The sequence below is a fragment of the Aspergillus campestris genome (assembly GCF_002847485.1).
Source record: "Aspergillus campestris IBT 28561 chromosome Unknown P168scaffold_1, whole genome shotgun sequence".
In the NCBI taxonomy this organism is placed as follows: domain Eukaryota; kingdom Fungi; phylum Ascomycota; class Eurotiomycetes; order Eurotiales; family Aspergillaceae; genus Aspergillus; species Aspergillus campestris.
In genome coordinates, this window is record NW_020194336.1 from 461,385 (window position 1) to 483,517 (window position 22,133).

The 22,133-nt window shown below is 51.3% G+C and overlaps 7 protein-coding genes across 7 annotated transcripts; 4 read left to right on the plus strand and 3 right to left on the minus strand.

The window, feature by feature from the left end:
- Positions 1 to 2,013: 2,013 nt before the first annotated feature.
- On the minus strand, positions 2,014 to 3,180 carry P168DRAFT_245981 (60S ribosomal protein eL21; the record flags this gene model as incomplete). The annotated part of the gene is made up of 4 exons (XM_024834027.1): positions 2,014 to 2,730; positions 2,847 to 2,894; positions 2,981 to 3,048; positions 3,145 to 3,180. The coding sequence occupies 4 exons, from the start codon at positions 3,178 to 3,180 to the stop codon at positions 2,406 to 2,408; spliced, it is 477 nt and encodes a 158-aa protein (XP_024696436.1). The 3' UTR covers positions 2,014 to 2,405.
- A 263-nt stretch (positions 3,181 to 3,443) lies between these two features.
- On the plus strand, positions 3,444 to 4,592 carry P168DRAFT_286025 (40S ribosomal protein uS4). The gene is made up of 6 exons (XM_024836263.1): positions 3,444 to 3,473; positions 3,541 to 3,578; positions 3,643 to 3,661; positions 3,741 to 3,839; positions 3,914 to 4,147; positions 4,204 to 4,592. Exons 1-6 carry the CDS (start codon positions 3,466 to 3,468, stop codon positions 4,379 to 4,381), a joined length of 576 nt encoding a protein of 191 aa, XP_024696437.1. The 5' UTR covers positions 3,444 to 3,465; the 3' UTR covers positions 4,382 to 4,592.
- Positions 4,593 to 4,639: 47 nt separating this feature from the next.
- On the minus strand, positions 4,640 to 5,935 carry P168DRAFT_323067 (uncharacterized protein). The gene is made up of 3 exons (XM_024840639.1): positions 5,576 to 5,935; positions 5,302 to 5,521; positions 4,640 to 5,179 (listed from the first exon to the last, which is right to left on the minus strand). The coding sequence occupies exons 1-3, from the start codon at positions 5,789 to 5,791 to the stop codon at positions 4,758 to 4,760; spliced, it is 858 nt and encodes a 285-aa protein (XP_024696438.1). The 5' UTR covers positions 5,792 to 5,935; the 3' UTR covers positions 4,640 to 4,757.
- A 1,461-nt stretch (positions 5,936 to 7,396) lies between these two features.
- P168DRAFT_3416 (uncharacterized protein) lies at positions 7,397 to 8,276 on the minus strand. Its single transcript, XM_024841802.1, has one exon. It carries the CDS (start codon positions 8,083 to 8,085, stop codon positions 7,636 to 7,638), a length of 450 nt encoding a protein of 149 aa, XP_024696439.1. The 5' UTR covers positions 8,086 to 8,276; the 3' UTR covers positions 7,397 to 7,635.
- A 1,342-nt stretch (positions 8,277 to 9,618) lies between these two features.
- Positions 9,619 to 11,327, plus strand: aspE (septin; the record flags this gene model as incomplete). Its single annotated transcript, XM_024839722.1, has 2 exons — positions 9,619 to 10,133; positions 10,202 to 11,327. The coding sequence occupies 2 exons, from the start codon at positions 9,619 to 9,621 to the stop codon at positions 11,325 to 11,327; spliced, it is 1,641 nt and encodes a 546-aa protein (XP_024696440.1).
- A 1,572-nt stretch (positions 11,328 to 12,899) lies between these two features.
- Positions 12,900 to 16,086, plus strand: anxc4 (annexin ANXC4). Its single transcript, XM_024840640.1, has 2 exons — positions 12,900 to 15,677; positions 15,749 to 16,086. Exons 1-2 carry the CDS (start codon positions 13,356 to 13,358, stop codon positions 16,058 to 16,060), a joined length of 2,634 nt encoding a protein of 877 aa, XP_024696441.1. The 5' UTR covers positions 12,900 to 13,355; the 3' UTR covers positions 16,061 to 16,086.
- A 2,708-nt stretch (positions 16,087 to 18,794) lies between these two features.
- On the plus strand, positions 18,795 to 21,426 carry gta1 (glutaminase GtaA; the record flags this gene model as incomplete). The annotated part of the gene is made up of 8 exons (XM_024834712.1): positions 18,795 to 18,988; positions 19,046 to 19,338; positions 19,397 to 19,839; positions 19,898 to 20,481; positions 20,537 to 20,739; positions 20,790 to 20,933; positions 20,982 to 21,117; positions 21,166 to 21,426. 8 exons carry the CDS (start codon positions 18,795 to 18,797, stop codon positions 21,230 to 21,232), a joined length of 2,064 nt encoding a protein of 687 aa, XP_024696442.1. The 3' UTR covers positions 21,233 to 21,426.
- Between the last annotated feature and the right edge of the window lie 707 nt (positions 21,427 to 22,133).

Genomic DNA, 22,133 nt, shown 5'->3' on the forward strand with positions numbered 1-22,133 from the left:
TATAGCTTCCCCAGCATCGGGTAAACCGGAACAGTTCCTAAAAACAGAAACGACGATCATAGGAACCTTTTGTCTAGTTCTACAGTTGTCCTTTTGTGCTTCTATATGTAAGACCACTCTTTTGATATCTTGTAAAATTACTCTGTTGTTATCTTGTGAGACCACTCCGTTCTTGTAAAATGACAAACGTACTTTACTTGACTTGGATACTGTCAACCTCGGCAGGGGGCGTGGCAGGGAAATAATGGTCGCTGTTTGTATGTAGTTATGATCATTAAAGTTCCCTTGCACGGAGGACTCCACAGCCCCGCGAGCTTGTTCTCTATGTCCTGCTGATGTCGGTCCAAACCAGCACAAGCCAGTCGGGTATAATAATTAAAGACAGTTGAATGACGGTTCTAAACGATTGGAGAAAGACCTGGAATTGCAATCGCACTGCAATGCGACGATATAACTACACCCATGTGCATGTGTACCATTTATTGTCCGCCATCTCCGAGATCGCCCATGTTCGGCGCTTTGAGGGATGAGCCATGGTATTGGGATAAGATTGAATAGAGAAACCCTCGACCGTAGATCGGCCGTCCAATGATACTCCGGCTTTTATACAACCCGAATGGGTTGGTTACTCTCTTTTGTGGAGTGCGTGGGCTATACTCCATACCACGATACCTATTTAATCATGGCAGTGTCCGTGCTTTGATTTCAACGGCTTGAAAGACACGGCCATAATCTATACAGATCAGCATAATGGGATGGGCTGATTCGCTAGTTGTCGTTTAGAGTATGGGCGGAAGAGGAGAGGTAAAGATGGGAAAGACAAAGATAGCAAGCAGAGTGATTAGAACGAATAAAAAAAAAAAAAAAAAAAAAAAAAAAAACAGAATAAAAATGATCAAAAGATGATAAAAGAAAAATAATATGAATAATAAATAATAAATAAATAACAACAATACTCACCTCCTCTATCACATCTGCGGATGAGTTCAAATCCCACCCGAGACAAGCCAGCTTGACTCGAAGTATATCCCAACAAAGCATAGCCATGACGCAGAAACATACACGTTCCCTACCAACTAGCCATCTTCAGTACCTGTCGACGCATCTCATAGTTAGTAAAATGGTCACAATGTCAGCAACGCCCGGAGGCCACGGGACGCGGTCGGACCTTTCCTTCCCCTTGGAAGGCCGGTAAGAACCTTAGTAGATAGTCAACACACCTCCTTCTTCAGAACACCTCCACGAAAGGAGCCGCAGCAGCTGTCGACGTGGCATTCGGCCAGTGCAGTGCAGTGCAATGCAGCATCGTAATCCGCAATGCCAGGATTCCAAGGCCGCCCGCCTGATATCGATGGTGAAGCCAGATGCCGAGGACCCGGTGGCGTGTGCAGCAGGTCAATCAATCAATTAATTGATCCTGATATCGGTGGGCCCGATCGAGGTAATGTCGAGCGAGGGCTGTCTCGTGTTCTTGTCTTTGTTTTGGGGGGGGTGGATGGTGAGTACGTACGTAGCTAGCTAGGTAAGGTAGGTAGGTATCTATCTGGTATGTGTCACGAGTGTGGGAGGAATGCTGATGCTGACACAGCCCCCAATTCGCTTCATATTGGTGTTGACGTGATTCTTGCATGTGATTCGTGTGCTTTGGCCATTGCGAGGGCTTGCTTGGTTCCGTGTCTGCCTGGTGGATTCCAGGGAGGGAGGTTACGGAGTCCTGGGAAGTGTCCGAGTCGGTAGACTAGTACATGGGACGTTCCTAGGCTTTATGTGGATCTTGTATGGTTCATAGGTAATGCTAGATATCCCAGACAAGAATAATGTACTCGACTCACCCATCAATGGAAATATTCAAGACAATGAAATGTCAGGTGGCGAAGTCTGAAGACGGAAGATTGCATTTGTGACCGGAAGATAAGGCTTATCGGAAGGCTTGCTGCAGGAAAATCTTTGCAGTCATGCGGAGTACATCCAAATCGGAGACGTCAGATATACGAAGGCTAGTAGAAAGATAAGATCACTTGTTCGGGTCCATTCACGATTTCTACATCTACAGGTAAACCAAGTAACGCTTGGTGGCAAATCAAACACCGATGGTCAAGGGTACCCTGAGGTTTCAGCGTTGGAAAAACGCTTCCATACTCAGAGGGCCAGAGTCCAAGGTCCATCCCTGACATACATCAATGTAGGGATTCAACGGCCTGGTCAACACCTCGAGCCATCGTCGATGGAAAGAGGAAGTGGAAGATTTTTTTGTTTTTTGTTTCATTCCAGGGGAATCTATGCACAGGCTTGAGATGTGCTAGTACATCCGACAACCCATTTTTTCGCTTCGTCTCAATGAAAATCCACCCATAGATGGAGAAACCCAGAAACACCGAACAACCGCAGCAACCGAACCGTTTCGTTTAGATGTGGGTGTCGTAAGGGACGGGAGTGATGGTCTCGGCGGACAGACCCTGGACAGTGTGGGCCTCACGGGGCTGACCGGGCTGGCGCTTCAAGTGCAGGTGGATGCCCTGCTCCTTGGCCTGCTTCTTCTTCTCGGCGTTCTCACGGACACGGCGGATGAAGTCCTCGCGGGAGCGGGAGTGCTTGACGTGCTCGAGGCGGACGTTGATGCGCTTCTCGAGGTAGCGGTTGCGGACGATCTTGTACAGGATGACGCCGACGGACGACTTGGTCACGTTGTAGACGACACCGGTCTTGCCGTTGTAGACCTTGTGGGGCATACTGTTCGTAGAGTCTCAGCAAGAACATTCCTTCAAAAATTCGAGGATCTGCAAATGCCACCAAATCCGAATGACCGGATTTCAATGCAATTTGCAGTGGGCGGAAATTTTACTGACCCCTTCTGGACGGCACCGTTGACGTGGACATCGACGATGTCACCGACCCTATAATCCCAATATTAGACCCTGTTCATTTTCCTTCCTTTTCACCCCTTCAATATATCATAACTCTCGGTAGGAATTCGGCGTACCGGTAGGTCTTCAGGTAGGTCGACAGACGGATGCTACCGTGCTCCTTGAAGTTGCGGCTGAAGGCATACTAAACAGGACGATTTTCGTCAGCGCACACCCTTTTTTCCAGATATAGTCGTCCTCCCGGATTCAAAGAAAATGATTTCGATTCGCATCGACATACCCGAGTGCCGCGTCTCAAACCGTGCGAGTGACCCATGTCGGCGGTGTTGGTGGTGCTGGAGTTAGAAACTTGTCGACAACGAAGAAGTGCCTCAAAGTCTCGGCCGCCTTTGCAAAGGTGCGGACTTGCTCGGGTGCTTAGTGCGCGGTCACCTGCAATTTTAGGGTTGAAGCCCCCGCGCTAAGCCCAGTCCGGTTCAGTTCCACTTTCGCTCGCTTAGTTCCCGCTCTCCAAAAGAACATCTTCGGCTTCATCGTTGCATTTTCTGTTGAAGACCCGTGCAATCGACAAACTCGCGACAACGCGCAATCTGCAGCAGCCATGGCCCCGTGAGTAAATTGATGGTCGTGGATCCCGTCGGTCGCGGTATTCTAACCAGGATTTTTTTTACGACAGGCGCGTTTACTCCAAGACCTACAAGGTCCCCCGTCGTCGTAAGTACAGCCCTCGAGAAAGAATGACTTCGCGAGGCGATAGCAAATGCTAACTTTCTCCCAGCGTTCGAGTCGGCTCGTCTGTTAGTACTCTCCGGCCACTAATCAGAAGCGTGCTTCTGGTTATGTCGTGTGTTTCCGTCCCTAATCATGTGATTCTAGTGACTCGGAACTGAAGGTTGTCGGCGAGTACGGCCTGCGCAACAAGCGTGAGGTGTGGCGTGTCCAGCTCACTCTGTCCAAGATCCGTCGTGCTGCTCGGTATGGATATCTTTTTTTTCTTTTTCGCGGGAGTTGATAAAGTGGGGAAACGGCTAACCAGTTACTTCAAATAGTGAGCTGCTCACTCTCGACGAGAAGGACCCCAAGCGTCTGTTCGAAGGTAACGCTTTGATTCGCCGTCTGGTCCGCATCGGTGTGCTCGATGAGTCCCGCATGAAGCTCGATTACGTCCTGGCCCTCAACGTTGAGGATTTCCTGGAGCGTCGTCTGCAGACCTGCGTCTACAAGCTTGGCCTCGCCAAGTCCATCCACCACGCTCGTGTCCTGATCAAGCAGCGTCACATCCGGTATGGCGAATCGTTCTTCAGTGGGGGAATTACTTTGGCTAATTCATTCGTTACAGTGTCGGTAAGCAGATCGTCAACGTGCCTTCTTTCATGGTCCGCCTGGACTCCCAGAAGCACATCGACTTCTCCCTCACCTCGCCCTTCGGTGGTGGCCGCCCCGGCCGTGTCCAGCGCAAGAAGCTCAAGGCCGCCCAGTCCGGCGGTGGTGACGACGCTGAGGAGGAGGAGGAATAGATTATTCAAAAAGGCGTACAGCGGGGTTTCGCAATGGAATATCAAAATTCTGGGGCTTCATTGCGACTGCAGCATAGCGTATAACGTTGTACGATCATGCATCTCAATGAATGAATACCATTTGTCCTTGCGGCTCTCTTTCGGATCCTCCATCATCTTAATTCTTCTATACCCCACAACGCACTCTAAGCAGATCAAACGTCAAATTGTATATGCCCATGATCTTCATATTGTACGGAGTAGCCTGTAGCCACCCCACCCCGCTCTATATACAAAATCGACCTTGCATGAACCTGAACCCACTCCGAAACGCCAATTCCTAGCTAGTGTCGTAAATCATCCGCGTAAATTCCACCCTGGGAATTAGTAGGTGTGGCTAGCCCTCCACATCCACCAGCCTTTTCAACACCTCTTCAGCACTCCTGTACCACCTCCCCATTTCTTCAAGCCCGTCACTCTCGCCCTCTTCCTTCCTCCGTCTAGCCTCCCGGGCCTGCGTAATCGCCTCCGTCTTCCGTTTCTCCAGCACCGCCAACTCCCGCTCCATCGTCTCCGCCTCCCGCGTCTTCCGCGGTAGGGTATTCTGCACCGCTGCCAGCTGGCGATTAAGCGCCGCCAGCTCGGCCTCCCTCTCCGACAGTAGCGATAGCGTCGCCGGGAGAGACATCTTCTGTGACGACGACCCGTCCATATCAGACATCTGTTTCGCACGTAGTCCAGCGATCGTGGCATCGAGGCTCTCGATCGACTCGGGGAGGGTAGACAGCTTGGTCATCTGCAATTGAACGTTGTTATAGCCTGTATTTTTTCCATGTTAGCTTTCGTCCTTCCATATACCCTTAATTCTGTCTGTCCCGTCCGCACATAGCGCTCATGCTACAAACGCATGGCGGCCACTTAAATAGGGGATGCAAACTCACGAGCCGCAAGATCCCTCCCCGTCTTGTCCATTTCCGCCACCATCGCGCGAACCTCCTCTTTGCGCGCCCGCAGCTCGGCCTTCACCTCCGCCAACTGTGCCTCCAACTCCACATTCTCATTGTGTCCGACGACAAGAGGCGGGTCACCGACGATCGCGCGGAGGAATTTCTCTTTCGTAACCTGTTCGACGTAGGAGAAGCGTAGTTTCGAGAATAGTTCCTTCAAGCCCTGTTAGTTGCTTGGCTGGAGCGCAATGTGAAAAGAAAGCCGCACCTTGTAGTGGGTTAAATCTGCTTCGAGCGATGCCGGGGACGGATTATCGAGGGTCGAGGCATCTGAGGTCCGCTTGGAGGGCGACGGGCCTGGGTTTTCGGCGTCTGGGGAGAAGATAGGTTCGCTGACGCGGACTATGGAGAGATGGGTGCCTAGGTCACCATTTTCTTGCTGTAATTGCTGGAGTTGCTGGAGTGTGTCTGCGGGGTCGGTCATGCTTTCTCGGGGGTTGGTTTGTTGTGAGGCTGGTTCTTGTTGGGGGTTATTTTGTGGTCGTTCGCTTCGGCGCAAGTAGTGTATGCCGAAAGGATATTCAGGTCGGTGAATCGGTACGTAGGCTGAGTGGATGGGTCTGGCGCGTTGATAGAAGATGCGATGTCGAGTAAACAAAAGATTGAACGCACGGGGCAACCAAATCAAACTGCCGGGTTGGCAAGGCGGGCGGTGAAGCAGCCTGTAGTACTAGAACAATCTGAGTGTATTCCCATCGACTTCATAGTACTATAAGGTATTTTTGTTGATAGATTCTATAATACAATGACATTTGGTATATCTAAAAATTGGGTTAGAGTCTCATAGTTGGACTATGAGATGGACCATCCATTGACTGTTCACCTGCTCCATGAACCTTATGCTAGTATTGTGAAGACAGACACTAACAAACAGAGTACTTATACATCCCACTTTGGAATAATGTTTTATGCCTACATGTTTAACAGATATTTTAGTATTAGGTGGGGAAATTTTTCTCCAAACGAATGGTTGATAGCGTCATGTTGTAGAAAACCATGGTCCTCATTGTACGGGTGATTGTATAGAGTGATATATATTTGTATGAAACCCGGGAGGCCCTACTACTCTTTTTTCGATGACCTCGGTATATCTGCGGCCCAGCAAAAACAACTAATACGCATTGTAATTTGGGAAACGGATTAAAGTAAAAACCATTGTCTAAAGATAGTTCAACCTCGCTACGGAGTACTCATTGCTTAACAATTATGCCAACGAACTCAGCGCAACGTCTCCTAGGACCAGACAGCCAGCCCGGCGTGATCGGCACCTACACAGCCAAAAACCAGCACCCAAAGGGGCAAGAGTAAAAGCATCGAAAGCAAAATCGACACGTATAATCCGGCACAAGTACATTCGTTCTCTGAAACCAGGCACCACGAGGGCCAGAAGAAATGCTGCGGCAATTGTGAACCTCAGTCGCTGCAGGGTCTTCCTGCCGGGACATACATAAGTCAGGCCATCTCCACTCATCTAGGCAATAGTTCATCCTGTCAATTTCATCACCCCACAGCCACAATGGGCCCTGTTCACGACACCCCGAGGGAGAGCTCGGAAAGCATTGATCAGGAACGGGGGCTTCGGCTTAGCTCGAGGGTACCTGCGTCTGGCATTTTACCTACTAAAATAGTACTCCGTATCCGTACATACGAGCGTTATAGCGGATCCCATCAGGTCACTACCCTTTTTGGGCAGTGGTAATATTAGCAGAGCCAGGTGGTCTCTTGTGTTGGTGGGACGAGGTGTTGGTGTGAACCATCTTGCCAAGGTTCTTTTGAGTTAACTTTGTTCATGGATTGATTTATTTTAGAAACCCATTCTGACAAGCATGGCCAAGATCAACCCAACTCGAACGAACCCATTGTAGAAACCATCTGACAGGATTCGAGGGTCGAAATAGGATCAACGAACCGGAAGTGAACGGCCGGACCGATTAAGATGAATGGATCCCAAACCATGCAAGCGAGTTCAATCTGTCCGGCTAAGAACTGAACACTTTGATTGCGCGCCAATAAGACCAGCGGAATGTGGTTACCGTATCAATACCACTATCGAGGAAAAGGGGGAAACCAACCGACCTCGGGGTCCCTGGATTATGTTACCGCCTGCATAAATGTCTTACCACAATGCTTTCCAAGGCTTCGAAGAGGAAGCGATGCATGTTAGAGAGAATGTACTGAAATCGAACCCCTCGTGGGTCGAATGGCGGGAATGATCGAAGAATGACGATTAGGACCGTCGATAATGCATGCCATATGCACAATATGAATCTAGTGAATCGGGATTCGGAGAGTAAAACAACAAGCCCCACGTGTGCTGTATGTGGTATGTATACTCCGTACTATGCAGTTCGGATCACCGCTTGATCCGGGATGGAAGGAAGAAACATAGGTATTGACTGGTATTGACTGGTATTGGCTCCGGAGTACGGAGTAGATACTGTTGTAAGCTGCTTGGATGCGGACCCTCTTTTTTTTTGGTTTGTTTTTTCCCCTCGAGGATGTTTTATGCGCAGTGCCCTTATTGATTCTGCCCACGCCTGATGAAATGCAGAGATGGCAGAGAGATTGAAGTCGCGGCACAGATTCAATTAATAAATTTGGGGCATGTGTAGATTGTGTTTCCGCCCGCAGTCCTTGATTAGTTCCGACCTTACGATTCAATGAGGTGGGAGGAGGCATTCTGGCCCATCCATGCTGGGAATCAGTCGATGCAGTCATAGCTTGGACAGTTCAAACAATGACCCATCGACAAGTCGGCTTCTCCTCTTGAAGTCGCACCCGCAAACTCAAGTAGCAAATCAACGCGCCGCATCTGCTTGTGCATGAGCGAAGGAAAAGCTGAATCGGCCTCAGCCCGTCCACTCAGAAGCCGAGAATGCAGGTATTGAGTCAAACCTAGCCTAATACACTTAGAGTAGTTCCAAAGTGGGGGAGCCGTAGTCTGGAGGTCGAGCCCCCCTGCTAGCTGCTTTCTGCGTTGCCCCTGAATCTTCTCCGGCTCTTAAGGTTCTCGAGCCTGCTCCGCCGTCGCAGACGAACAGCCGTTACTACTAAAAAAACAGAAAAGAAATTAAAAGGGACATCAGCAAGCTCTGACACCCTCAAGTACGTGACTGGTCACGGGCACCTGCGGTTGATATACACGCAACCAGGCTTTTGCAAAGCGCATCAACGCAGGCGAATTGGATAGAGGCGCATCTTGATTCTGGTCTTTCTGGTCGATCATCATCAGTCTCGACGCCGTCTTACTTTCGTTTGACTTTTTTCATTACCTTTTTTCCACTTCTCCCCCAACTTCGTTTCTTCCAGTCTCCTTTTTTACCCTTTTGCTTCTCCATCTCGCACGCCGCATCAGTCGGATCTTGTGAGCAGGCATTTTTCGCAATTTTAATCCGGGCTACGCCGCAGCCGGCGCACAAAGAAAACATCGAGAAAAAGAGAGGAGAAAAAAGAAACAAGAAACAAATAAACAAATAAAAAGAAAAGGAGACCCATTGCTGCACTGCATGCTGCAGCAACCTCGTTCTTTCTCACTCATTTTACCACTTTGACTCTTTCCTTCCTGCAAAGTCTCGCGACGGGTATTGACAAACACTTGCTGGGCTCGTGATAGTCAGTTCTCTCCGACGTACGACACTTTTTTGGCTTGCGCCAGAACGTCATATCGACCCCTCGATTTGTCAAGCCACGTCGTCTGACGTCTTACAATCCGGGCCGACATATAATCTGATACTCCCGTCAGTCGCAGTTCCATAGGCGCGCAGAGGGACACGAAGGACCAAGCTGATTCAGAACTGCATATAGAATTAGCTATATTTATTCGAGTGTACTGGGAGGGAGCAGTCCGCTGTAAGTACCAACCATATATCGTTCGCGATAGACTCAATTGCCGTCTGTTTATATGCAAATGACAATTATACTGTCCATCGCGATTGTTCCCTTGTCATCTCACTGACATTGTTTCGGACCATTCGACAGAATATCTTGGATCTATTGTCCTGATTGTTATAATCGGATTGAAGAACGCAAGGAGGTATTCCAGGACCTCGTGTTGTGTCAGAGATCTATATCTGAGACAATCGTGCATCGGGGGTCCCCACTTTTGTTTAATTTGCAACAGACCCTCATCTGTGACTGGCAATTGAGTGATTGGAAGGTGCTACCCTAGAAGAAAGTCCAGGGTAAAACAAGAAAAAGAAATAAGAAAAGAAAAGAAAAAGGACAGGACAGAAAAAAACAGCTCAGGCCACCATGGCGACCGCATCATCTAGACCCCGGACTCCGAGTAACACTCAACCTCCCCCCGAAGGTCTTCCTGCCATCACGGAGAACAGCAGCAACCAATCCAAAGACCAACGCAGAACTTCGTCCCTCGGCTTTCTCCGTCGCGCTAAGTCTACTGAACCGTTATCCGGCAAGAGCAAGAAGATGTCCAAAGCCCAGGCATTGGAGGAGGAGCGTCGTCGGCGCGAAGCGATGCCAAAGCACGCACCTCGTCTTCCCGATCTCTCGCCCACCCCGATCCTGGAAACCTTTGGCGGGGATGAGCGTCATGATACCGTTGGTACTCTCGTCAGCGAACCTAATCCATCCCAGCATTTGGCGCCTCGCAGCTCCGTGAGTACACCGGTGAACAACGACTACGACCCGTACGCCCGCACGGAGAGTATGACCCATCGCGGCCGCTACAGCTATGCCAGCAGTGCAGTGAGCACGGTGAACAACCCTCGCAGACTTCGTCGCCGCAAGGACCCTACCCCCTACAAGTAAGAGAGTGTCGAAGCCCCGTCGTGGGAAGATATAAGCTGACTGATTCTTTCTTCCAACTATCTAGCATCCTTGTTGTTGGAGCACGTAATTCGGGCAAGACGTCGTTCTTGAACTTTCTTCGGAAATCGCTGGAGATGCCAGCTCACAAGCACCCTACGCGCGCCCCTGGCGAGGAGGAATACTACGATCGCCATGCCCCGGCGAACGAGGGTTTCGTCTACCACTACCTGGAGACCGAAATCGATGGAGAGCGTGTGGGGCTGACGCTGTGGGACTCGGAAGGGTTCGAGCGGGACCTCGTGGACATCCAGCTGAGCGGGGTGACTGCGTTCCTGGAAAACAAGTTTGAAGAAACGCTGAAGGAAGAAATGAAGGTGATCCGTTCGCCTGGCGCTCGCGACACCCACATCCACTGTACTTTCCTGATCCTCGACCCGGTGCGGTTGGACGCGAACATCGCGGCTGCTGAGCGGGCTTCCCGGGGCACGCCCAAAGCATCCGACAAGCCGGTCACAGGAATTCTGGACCAGAGCCTCGATCTTCAAATCTTGCGCAAGATGCTGGGCAAGACCACCATCGTCCCAGTGATCAGCAAAGCCGATACGATTACCGAGGCCCACATGACCTACCTGCGAAAGGCCGTCTGGGCTAGCCTGAAGGAAGCCAACATTGACCCTCTCGAGGTGCTCTCTTTGGATGAACAGGAGGAGTACACGTCTTCCGAGAGTGCCGACGAAGAAGAGGACGAGGAAACGGAGGATCAGGAAGGACACGCTAAAGGGGAGACGACCGACAATGCGGACGACAAGGAAAGCAAGCCCGCCCCTACCCCCGGGTCGCCATCCAGCCGAAGCGCAAGCAGCCGCAAGTCATCCGCATCCCAGGCTGCGGCGCAGCGTCTGCCATTCTCGACTCTTTCGCCTGATTCGTATTCCTTGAATGCCGGAGACGGGCCAGTTGGCCGCAAATTCCCCTGGGGCTTCGCGGACCCATACAATCCCGAGCACTGCGATTTCCTGAGGCTGCGAGATTCGGTGTTTAGCGACTGGCGATCGGAGCTCCGCGAAGCCAGCCGTGTCATCTGGTACGAGAGATGGCGGACCAGCCGTCTGAACCCCCATCTGCCAGCTCCGGCTCCGCAAAAAAGGCAGTACAGCGGACGGATGGGACCTTCTAACTACGCATACTAGAAGGTTTCCGACTTAATCCCGTGTATTGGTGTCTCGACCGTTGACTCTTTGGGCGTCTTGTATTCCTCACCCATGCGCACAGCAAGACGGCAGGGCCTCTTGTGCCGATTTCTTTCTTGTTTTTCCTCCATCTCTAAATGGGGGTAAATTGAAGACGAACCAAAGGACGAGCGGCTCATGATGACCCTAGCACTTTGATTTGGCACAGGAGGGACGGCTGTCCTGCTCGATTGATCCCCAGCGGTTTGGTGCGTTCTCCCTGGGGAACCGTCACATCTGTGTCTACCCTCCAAGAATCACGCCGTTTCCCTTCGGACGGGACTGCTGATTTCTGCTTTCAAAAGCCTTGTCCGCATATCTTCTTCCCATTCTCTCTCCCCCTTTTTTTCTATTTTATTCCTGCTTTTTTTCTGATTTGCGTGGCCGTTTGTTTACCTTCCTTATACCACTGTGTTCCTACTATGATATCATTTGATGTTTCGGTGTCACTATTGGGCCAGGGCTGACCAGCTCCTGGGTACTATCTATCAGGCACCTTTTTCCTTTCTTCTCATTACTTTCACCCTGTCTATTATTTTTCTTTCTCCAGACCCCATTGTGCCATTTCCCCATTTTCTTCCGCCCACTTGTATTCTTGGTCTCATTAAATTTGTGTCCGAACCAGTTGCCGATGTTGAAGTTTTAAGATGAGCTATTTTGACCATTTTGATAGTTGTAGAGGTGCTATCGACGTAGCTCACTCAGTATTTCAATAAGCCGATCAATGAGATCGCTCTAATATCACCGTAGTAATCCCACCACCGTTTACAACCCCACATTATGAGATCTTTCCCTGTCTTAATACTAATAGTCAATACCAACCTGGCCCGAACCTAGGTAGGTACAGTACTACCCCAGGATGATAATTCCGCAGACCAATGACGACAATCCAATCCTTCTGCAGAGAGATCCATAGAGTGCCCGGTGGGTTTCGTTTCCCCTTTGTAACCCGATCACACCCCACGAGCCCCACTAGGAGAAGGGATAGTGCTGGATAACTATCCGTCCGTGCTCTGCAGGAGGCTGGCTAGTCGTCATCCGTTTCGCAACAGGCAGATCTGCCTAGGTAACAAAAGAAAAAAACGCAATAAAAAGGGGAAAATGGGTGAATACGACATCCAACAGATTGGTCCCACAATGAAGGATTCGTAGTGCATGCCATATGGATAGGTAGGTAGGTACCCATGAAAAAGGACAACGGCGAACCTACCTGTTCAGCAAATACTAGGGCTGAAAGAGGCGGCGGATGGGGTCGGACATGGAGTCTCATGTCGGATTGGCTGTTGTGGTGCAGATGAGGGGCAGGCTTGCTTGGTAAAGGCATGTTTAGATGGGGAGCGATACGAGACTGGTTGCGCCATCATTCGCGAGGCTGACTTGGGTGGGGAATCTTCGTTTCATTTTGTTTTATTTTGGTTTTCTGTTGCGGCTCCTTCATGGCTGCTGGTTTGGCTGTGAGGGGGAGGAAGTTTGATGCTGTGCGACGCCGGGTTTGGAGGGGATTGGGGGGGGGGGGGGGGGGGGGCGTTTGGGCTGTGTCTGTGTCTTCCTGATTACTGATGGAAAAACCCAGAGAAAAGAATAAGAAGAAGGATGGAACGCAAGTAATCCTCCAGATGAAGGATGACTGAAGATTACCCTGGGATGCTGGACTGGTTACTGTTCGCGCCAGCTGACGATCTTCGAGCCGCAGTCACGGACTCGCCGAAGCGCTCGTCTTCTTCCCCTCCATCGTTACTTTGTTTATCTTTCTCTCCTTCCTTCTTCTTCCTCCATCTTTTGACTTATTTTCTTTTCTTTTCCTTCTTTCATATCTACTCTGGAATTTTTGGGGATTCAAATCTCGATTTTGCGACTATACTATCCATCGCACTGGATCTACACCACTCTCCGCTAATCCCATACTATCCAGAGTTCGACGCGACCGTCACTGGTCATTGCAAGCTATCTATCTGATCGCACTCGCTGTGGTTCCCCCGTGCCCGGACCATGTCACTCCAGGTTGGCGACCCACGGTCGCGTGGGCGTTCCAAATCTCCCGGCGGGCGGATCCGCGATCATTCCCGATCTCGCGATACCCGCCAACCGTCCGCGAATCCACGCACAAGCTCCCAGTACCTCACCTCCGATCCGCTCGATGATGACGGTTACCACAGCTCCCGGATGAGAGGGGCCAGCCCCAGCGCAGGTTATCGAACCAGCTCCCGTTACAACCGACATGGTTCGGACTCAGATCACGAAGACCGATCGGAATATCTGCTGCGTCCTGAACGCAGCAGTCGCGATAAGGTCTATTTGTCGGATACGGGCGAGGGAAAGTCGGGCAAACGCAGCAGCAGGACCTATGCGAAGTCTCCCGCCCGTCAACCGGCTCGATACGATGTGGAATCGGACGATGATCTTTTGGACTCCGAGGATGAGGCGCTGGCCTATGGGGACATGCCCGGCGCAACAGAGCGTGGGTTCTATGGGTCCGGGCGCTCGCCTCGATCATCGTCGTCTCGAGTGAATCCCGCGATGATGTCGGGTGCCCTCAATGTGGAGGATTTCTACAAACAGACCCCATCGCGCGCCGGCGATCCTCGTCCGGCTGAAGCTCCCGGTGCTCACCCCAGCTACGGGAGACCCGACCCGTTCAAATACGCCATGGACCCGTCGCAGTATCTCCACGGGCAGAGCACCGTGAGCGCGGCGCCGGGGTATACTGGCGCTCCCGCGACAGCAGGCGTGCCATCAAACTGGGCGCCGATCCCCGACTGCGAGCGCCCGGGCTTCGTGCCCCCGTCTACGCAGGGGGAGGGGCAGGCCATGCCGGGAGCATTCCCGCCCGCGACTACCAACTACCCCCAAGTGCCGGCGGCGCGCGCGTTTCCAACACCGCAGTATGCCAACCCGGAAGTGCACCAATATGCGTCGTGGGCAACCAGCAATGCCCACGTACCACCGGTCACCGCGCCGACCCACCAGCGCCACCCATCCGGCAGTGCGACGGTTCAATACGCCGAGCCTCCCCAGTTCCAGTATGCCAATATCGACCCGAATGTCAAGTACGCCTCGAAAAGCTCGTCTAATGTGCCTACTACAACCGCGCCACAATTCACGAATCTCCAGTCGGCGGACCCAAAGTATCAGGGCGTCCGGTATTCGGCGAATCCGCAGTTTTCCGCCGCACCGATGGGCCGTGCAGAGAGCAAACCGCAGTTTATGGAGATCGCGCCCGGCGGACGTCCCGCCAGCGCCTCCTTCTCGTCTGGCAGTAAGCTGTCGGTCGCAACCGCGGATCCGAACTTGCGACCGGCCAGTCCCATGCTGGAACCCTACAAGGGCACGTACCAGAGCATCTCACCGATGCCGTCCCCAATCGTCATGCCGGGCACATTCGACGAAGAGGTCTCGGATCTCGAGCCGCTGGACGGGCCCTCGGACGCGGATGCCGACGCACGCAAAATGCACGGGCGGAAGAAATCCAAGGATACCAAAGACAAAGACAGCAAGGGCCTTAAGGAGCCCAAGAGCTCCCGATCCAAGCGGGACAGCAGCCGCGTCCGGCACGAGCGGCACTCATCCAACGGCCATCTCGCGGAATCGCTTGTGCTGATCTCTCCCAGCAGCGCGCGCAAACGCGTATCCTTCTACGACGCCAGCGCAGACGCGGCCGCCATGCAGGAAGCCCTGTCCGGGCGGACGGACCCCAAGGCCCTCATCCGTGTCCTGCCCCAGCTGACCGGCGACGAAATGCTCGACCTCCGCAAGGAGTACAAAAACTACGTCAAGCTGCACGGGAAAGGCGTCAACATCGCCAAGCATCTCCGGACGAAGCTAGGCCACAACGCCTTCAGCAAGGTATGCTACGCGACCGCGCTAGGGCCATGGGAATCAGAAGCCTTCTGGGCCAACTGCTACTACCAGTCCAGCACGTCGCGGCGCGAGCTGCTGATCGAGTCCCTGTTCGGGCGGAGCAACAGCGAGATCACCGCGATCAAGGAGTGCTTCCGCGACACACGGTACATGAACAGCCTGGAGAAGTGCATGAAGGCAGAACTCAAGGCAGACAAGTTCCGCCTCGCGGTGCTGCTGGCGCTCGAGGCGAAGCGCCAGAGCGAGCGCGACCCCATCAACCTCGACATGGTCCAGCGCGACGTCCACGACCTGCACCGCGCGCTGATGTCGCGCCACGGCGGCGAAACAGACATGATCAACATTATCGTGCCTTCCAGCGACGCCCACCTGCGCGAGGTGCTCCGCACCTATGAGAAAATCTACGAGCGGAACTTTGCGCGCGCCATGATCGCCAAGTCGCAAAACCTGGTGGTACGTCTTTCTTAGTATCTTCCCTATCGCATTCCTCCTCCGCATTGACTAACACCCGAGAACCACTACAGGGCGAAACCCTAGCCCACATCCTCAACGGCGTCATCAACCGACCCATGCGCGACGCGCTCCTCCTCCACCAAGCCCTACGAGAATCACGCAGCGGCAAAGAGCGATCAGAGCTGCTCATCTCGCGACTGGTGCGATACCACTGGGAGCCGCGACATCTGGAGCTCGTCAAGGCGGAGTTCCGGAAACGGTACGGCGAGCGTTTGGAGGAGGCGATTGCGGAGGAGGTGCTGCCTACGAGTGGGGGGAGCGAGTGGGGGGAGTTTTGCATTGAGTTGGCGAGGAGCTCGAGGGGGTTGGCGAGGAGGGTGTGATTTGTTTTATTTAATTTATTTAGCTGTTTATTTGTTTTGGATGTGTGGGTGGATGGGTGGGGGATGTGTTGGGTTGATGGGGGATGGGGATGGCTTATCTTGGTTGAAGTCTTTAATGTTCAATGAATGAATGAATGAATTATGGCTGCACGAAGCATTGATTAATTGAGTGAGCGTAAGGTAGGGAATAACATCGGAGGTAGCTACTAGGTAGGTATGGCGTAGCTATGTGGATGTTACATTGCAGAACCCATACGGAGTACACTCTACACCAATGGAGGACACGAGTGAGCTGGCTGTATGACTGTCTAGACTAAGGAGGTAGCTACTAGGTACGCAGAGGGGATTATACTACTGTCATGTCTCTCCGAGGAGGAGGCAGGTTCGTATAAACCTATACAGGGTCCAGGCCGCGTTCGTGAGAGGCGGGTGCTTGCATTGCTACTGAGGTATATAGGTACATACTATGACTAATTGGTAGGATGTTTTCTATTTCTTGCTATGTGTTATGGAGAGGGGTTGCAAAAAATGGAACAAGGGCACTGAGATAGGATGATATCATGTCGAGAAAATTAGGATCATCCAAAAGACGAAGGTAGAGGGGAAAAAACAAAAAAGTACTCGATTAGAGACTAGAATCTATATTGTGTCCAACTCGATATGGCCCTTTTGTCTCACAGTTTAAGCAGACGTACATAACTAGTTTCCCAATCGAATGCAGCGCGTACCACATTCTATTGAAATACGCAGGCAAGACAAAAGGAGCCTGGTACACACTGCCTCCACTTTCCCCCCTCTATCTAGAACACCACTGTTCGTGACGTAAGTTGAGTCAGGTCGTAATGGCCGCCAGTCTAGAACATACCAGCCGGTCTTGGGACATTCCTGCCAAACACGCTGCGATCGGCGATAACGTTTTTTCTGTCGATGCCCCTTGCGGGAGATCTGGCCCAGGCTGGAATGCTGAGATCCTTTTGTCTGACCTATCCCGTGGTCATTCGTCTGTAGTAGACCTGACATGGGGTGGTGTGTGCTGGAGAATGGACCAGATGGAATGTATTGTGGAGGGTCTGGACCTGGTCTAAGAGGATTTGAGACTGTCGCATGATGTGCATGATGGACGAGGCAAACAACATGTGTATGGTATGTCTTGGATGAGGAATAGACCCGCCCAGGACCAGCCTGATGTTGCACCAAAGTCCGGTGGGAAGGAAACCCCGAAAGTAAATGCCATTCGATGGGTCGGCTGGTACCTGCGTTCAGAGGGTGGATCAGCAGAGGAATGTCCAGTCAGGGACATGATAGAGCGTATGATGTGTATAGCGATAAGATGGGTTTGGTCTATCTTGATGTCTGATTATGAAAAAGACAAGAGGATGCTTCTCTTTTTTGATCAAATAATTGATTTATACTATTGATCTGATAGATGTGGGGCAGTGGTTAGATCCATGGAATAGGGTTCGGGAGAAGCCATTCTCCCTGCTGTTCAGATTGGTTACCAGTTAGATAGTAACCATGGACTGAGATCGATGAAGAATAGCCTGTCGGGTTTGTTGATAGATTTCTTCATTCATTGTTGTTTGTGGGGAAGTGATGGTCGAGTATAAGACATATTGCAGATGGGTTAAATCTAGAGTTATATGTCGTATGGATAGAGATGAAGCTAAAAAAGGTCAAGTGTAGATAATCAGCTGCACATGATCTGATCACTACCAAGTCATCTCATCTATTGCTCTCCTCTTCCTCCTGCATATCCGAACATCGCAACTGCTGTGACTGGAATAAACACGTTGTCTCCTATCTCAGTGTCACCTTCCTCATCTAGTTGGACATTATTTTGGAGTCTCTATTTAACTCTCAACTCCAAATGATTTTATTCACCATGCATCGTCTGCCACGAGTATATAAACTGTCCTTTCTGCACAGTCCCCCACTTCCTCGAATATCCATCCCCTGCAGTCTTTCGTTGAACATACGCATGATTGAGAGTCTGGACATATTCTTACTCCTACTTCAATATCCTTTCCTCCGTCCCCTCGCCTGTTGGAGATAGATCGTTCTGGATCACATTCTTCTTCACATCATACCAATCCCCCACCTGATCCCTAAACTCACGCTAGAGACGCAACGGACAAACATCAGTCAGCCCTAGTCTGCTACTACCCCAGATTTTTCCACGTCTGTTGGGCTGCAACTCGCCCATCGACGCCCCGCTCGGAGGATCCTCGCCTGATCAGGTCGTCCTTGGCGTGCTGGATAAGAAGCGACTATACAGGACAACCTTTTGGTCAAGCATTTCGTGGTACAGTTCCCCATACAACCCTTCTTCCCCTACCCAATACCTTTTCGGACATGTGCATGGCTGCAAATTGCATGTGGCTCTCTCCACACCGGACTTGTCGGAGGCAAGGTTAAATGGGTCAGGCGATGCTGTTGTTTGGTTATTTTGTTCGGGCCTGGTGGTCATGCTTCATATTGAATTGTCCGTTGAGACCATTGTGAATTCAACCTACTAAACCAAAGCAATGATTTATTAGATTCCTGCCAAGGTCCCTCGGTGCCCTTCTTCCGGTATGTGCGCTTATCTATAAAGCGCCGATGAGCACCCTAGTTGACATTCCAAGGTCCACATTCTTTCTGTCAATTTCGGCACTGGGCCGCCGAAAACAGAAACGATCGCACGTTACTTAAAGAGACCGTGCTTGCTACCTGAGGATCATCATAATCACTAGCCATGTTCAAGATCATTCTCGCCTCCCTGGTCGCGTCGCTGATTTCGGCGGCCGACGCTGCCTCGGCCTTCACCCCAGCCCGCCCCCCTGCTCTGCCACTGGCTGTGAAATCCCCATACGTGAGCACTTGGTTGTCGGCTGGAAGCGCGGGTGGCAATGGCGGTTACCTGGCCGGAGAATGGCCCACCTTCTGGGAGTGAGTTCATCTCGTCGGGTCGCTCCAACTGCGTGCTAACCATGTTTCCCACGATAGAGGCCAGGTCACCGGCTGGGCCGGCTTAATTCGTGTTGATGGCACTACTTACACGTGGATGGGCCTGCCTGGAACCCTGACCGTGAATCAGACTGCCTTCGAGTACACCTCGACGAAGAGCATCTTTACCATGCACGTGGGAGATGCCGTGAAAATGAAGATCACTTTCCTGTCACCCATCACCCCTCAAGATTTGAGACGGCAATCGCTCAGCTTCAGCTACCTTCACGTAGATGTCGCTTCCCTCGACGGCGAGGCACATGATGTGCAATTGTACTCTGATATCTCCGCCGGTAGGTGTTCCCTCAGCGTGTTCATATAAGGTAGTCGAGATTATCTGACCCCGTCTAGAATGGGTCTCTGGGGACCGCAATACCGTCGCGCAGTGGGACTACGGCACCACAAGAAATGGGGTCGCGTACCATCGTGTTTGGCGCCAGACCCCTCTGCAGTTTTCCGAAAATCGGGAGCAGGGCGAATGGGGCGACTGGTACTGGGCCACAGACAGATCCAATGAAATGACCTATCAGTCTGGCGTTGACGACGATGTCCGCGGTGCCTTTTCAAAGAACGGAAAATTGGCCAACGCGAAAGACCCCAATTTCCGCGCGATATCGGACAAATGGCCCGTCTTCGGATTTTCTCATGACCTGGGGTCGGTACAGGACACGGTGAGCACGCTGTTCACCATCGGCCTGGCTCAGGAAAACGCTATCCAGTACAATGGCGCTTCCAAGAATTCACATGCTCAGCCGTCGTTATGGAAGAGCTACTTCAACACTGGTGCGGATGCTGTGAGTATCGTCCCGATGGGGGTGTTGTTGTGTGGCCCCCAGTTAATGATCATTCCAGTTGAATTTTTTCCATCATGATTATTACCAATCAAACCGACTATCTTCAGACCTGGACGATGATGTTGCACGCGATTCAATCGCAGCCGGCGGCCAGGCCTATCTGACGATCACATCGCTGAGCATCCGTCAAGCCTTTGCTGCCACACAACTGTGCGGAACGCCAGATGATACCTATATGTTCCTTAAGGAGATATCGTCCAATGGCAACATGAACACGGTGGACGTCATCTTTCCCGCACATCCCGTGTTCTTGTATACCAACCCAGAACTGCTCAAGCTACTGCTGAAGCCACTCTACGAGATCCAAGAAGGTGGAAACTACCCGAACAACTACGCCATGCACGACATTGGCAGCCATTACCCGAACGCCACCGGGCATCCCGACGGCGCGGACGAGCCGATGCCGCTGGAGGAGTGTGGCAACATGATCATCATGGCTCTGGCCTATGCCAAGAAAGCCAACGATTTTCGCTACCTGGAGGAGCATTTCGATTTGCTCCGACAGTGGACCGAGTACCTTGTCGCGGATTCCATCTATCCCGCCAACCAGATCTCCACCGATGATTTTGCCGGGCCCCTCGCGTAAGTTGAGCCCGGAGAGAGTTGAAGAACTATGAACAACCGTTGACTATTGCAGAAACCAAACCAATCTGGCCCTCAAGGGCATTATCGGAATCGAAGCCATGTCCGTCATCAGCGATTTGACGGGCCGGAGCCACGATTCCTCGAACCAGACGAGCATTGCCCACAACTATATCGACCGCTGGCAGGTTCTCGGGGTGGCCCAAGATGCGAATCCACCGCACACAACGTTGTCGTACGGAGTGAACGAATCTCACGGTATGCCCAATGGTTATGGGGTGGATATTCCAGCGCTAATATGTCTCCAGGTCTTCTTTACAACCTTTATGCGGACCGGGAGTTGGACCTAAATTTGGTACCTCAATCGGTCTATGACATGCAGAGCGCTTTCTACCTCACCATACAAGAGGAATACGGAGTCCCGCTGGACACTCGGCATGTGTACACCAAAGGTGAGTGGAACTTGACATGCTTTCCATGGCAGACTACTGATGACACAGGTGACTGGGAGCTCTTCACGGCCGCCGTGGCGTCCACCGAAACTCGGGACATGTTCCACGAACACATGGCCCACTGGATTGACGTCACTTCGACCAACCATGCCCTGACCGACCTGTACGATACCAAAACTGGAGGGTCAGTTTCACTTTCATCTTTCTTCGCTGCATCAAACTAACAGATCAGGTATCCCCGAAACAAATTCATCGCTCGCCCGGTCATGGGCGGCGCTTTTGCATTACTGATTCTTTAGTCGTGATGAGCAAAGCTTCGTTCACATTTTTAGGTGTTTTAGCCTCTCTATTACCTAAATTTTATTGCTAGCTGCGGACTTGAGATCTATCTTTATCTGGGCAGAGGGTTATTCTATCCTTACTGTGGTCTGTCTTATCTTGGCCGGTGGCTGGATGACGATGTCCTGTGCGTACATATTGATACTCAATTCATGCATAATGGTATTCCATATGTGGCTTGCTAGGGTGGGTACATTGATGCCTTGACTTAACTTGTGTAGTTTGATATGATAATGGGGATTGTTTTGCTCAGGTTGCTGAATTGTTGGAATATCGGATCTAGTCCTGTAAACCTAAGCACGCCGATCATTTGGATAGAGAGGGTGCAGATTTCAAGTATCCAGACAATAGCGATTTTGAGAGTGAGAACTGACCAAAGTAGATTCTACTATTGAAATAATTATGGAAAAAGGAACTCAATGAAGCGACTTATTATAAGTTCAGTTATTCTCCATCCTGCGATGGGAAATCATGATGTGCTATTGAAGTCAAATGGTTGATTAGTACATTCCGTCTTACCTAGCTAGGTACGTACATATTTGATTGTGGACGCTGCTGTTAGTATTGCTTGACTTTTTTTTTCTTCATTTGGATTTCCTTGTAATAATGTATTTGATTATATCAAGTAGATAATATGTTATGGTTGTTCAGGGCTTGATTGAATTGTTTTGTTTTGATGTGTGTTGCGAGGGGGGGTGACATGGGAGGATTAGTACATTAAATGAATGCCGCCTACCCGTAGGTAAGTACCGTGCCTCGCGACTATCGGAGGACTCACTCGACGGTGAAATTTGATTCGCTACTGTGATTACTTCGATTTTGATACAGTGCGCTGATAGCTAGGTTCTGTGGTAGGTAGGT

Bases quoted from the DNA above. Each gene is read 5' to 3' on its own strand.
- P168DRAFT_323067 (XM_024840639.1), bottom strand. From the start codon at position 5,791: ATGACCGACCCCGCAGACACACTCCAGCAACTCCAGCAATTACAGCAA. The intron at 5,522-5,575 runs GTGCGGCTTTCT...CAGGGCTTGAAG, and splicing joins CAGATTTAACCCACTACAAG to GAACTATTCTCGAAACTACG. The intron at 5,180-5,301 runs GTGAGTTTGCAT...GAAAAAATACAG, and splicing joins GGGGAGGGATCTTGCGGCTC to GCTATAACAACGTTCAATTG.
- P168DRAFT_286025 (XM_024836263.1), top strand. The intron at 3,840-3,913 runs GTATGGATATCT...TACTTCAAATAG, and splicing joins AAGATCCGTCGTGCTGCTCG to TGAGCTGCTCACTCTCGACG. The intron at 4,148-4,203 runs GTATGGCGAATC...CATTCGTTACAG, and splicing joins ATCAAGCAGCGTCACATCCG to TGTCGGTAAGCAGATCGTCA.
- P168DRAFT_3416 (XM_024841802.1), bottom strand. From the start codon at position 8,085: ATGACTGCATCGACTGATTCCCAGCATGGATGGGCCAGAATGCCTCCT.
- anxc4 (XM_024840640.1), top strand. From the start codon at position 13,356: ATGTCACTCCAGGTTGGCGACCCACGGTCGCGTGGGCGTTCCAAATCT. The intron at 15,678-15,748 runs GTACGTCTTTCT...GAACCACTACAG, and splicing joins CCAAGTCGCAAAACCTGGTG to GGCGAAACCCTAGCCCACAT.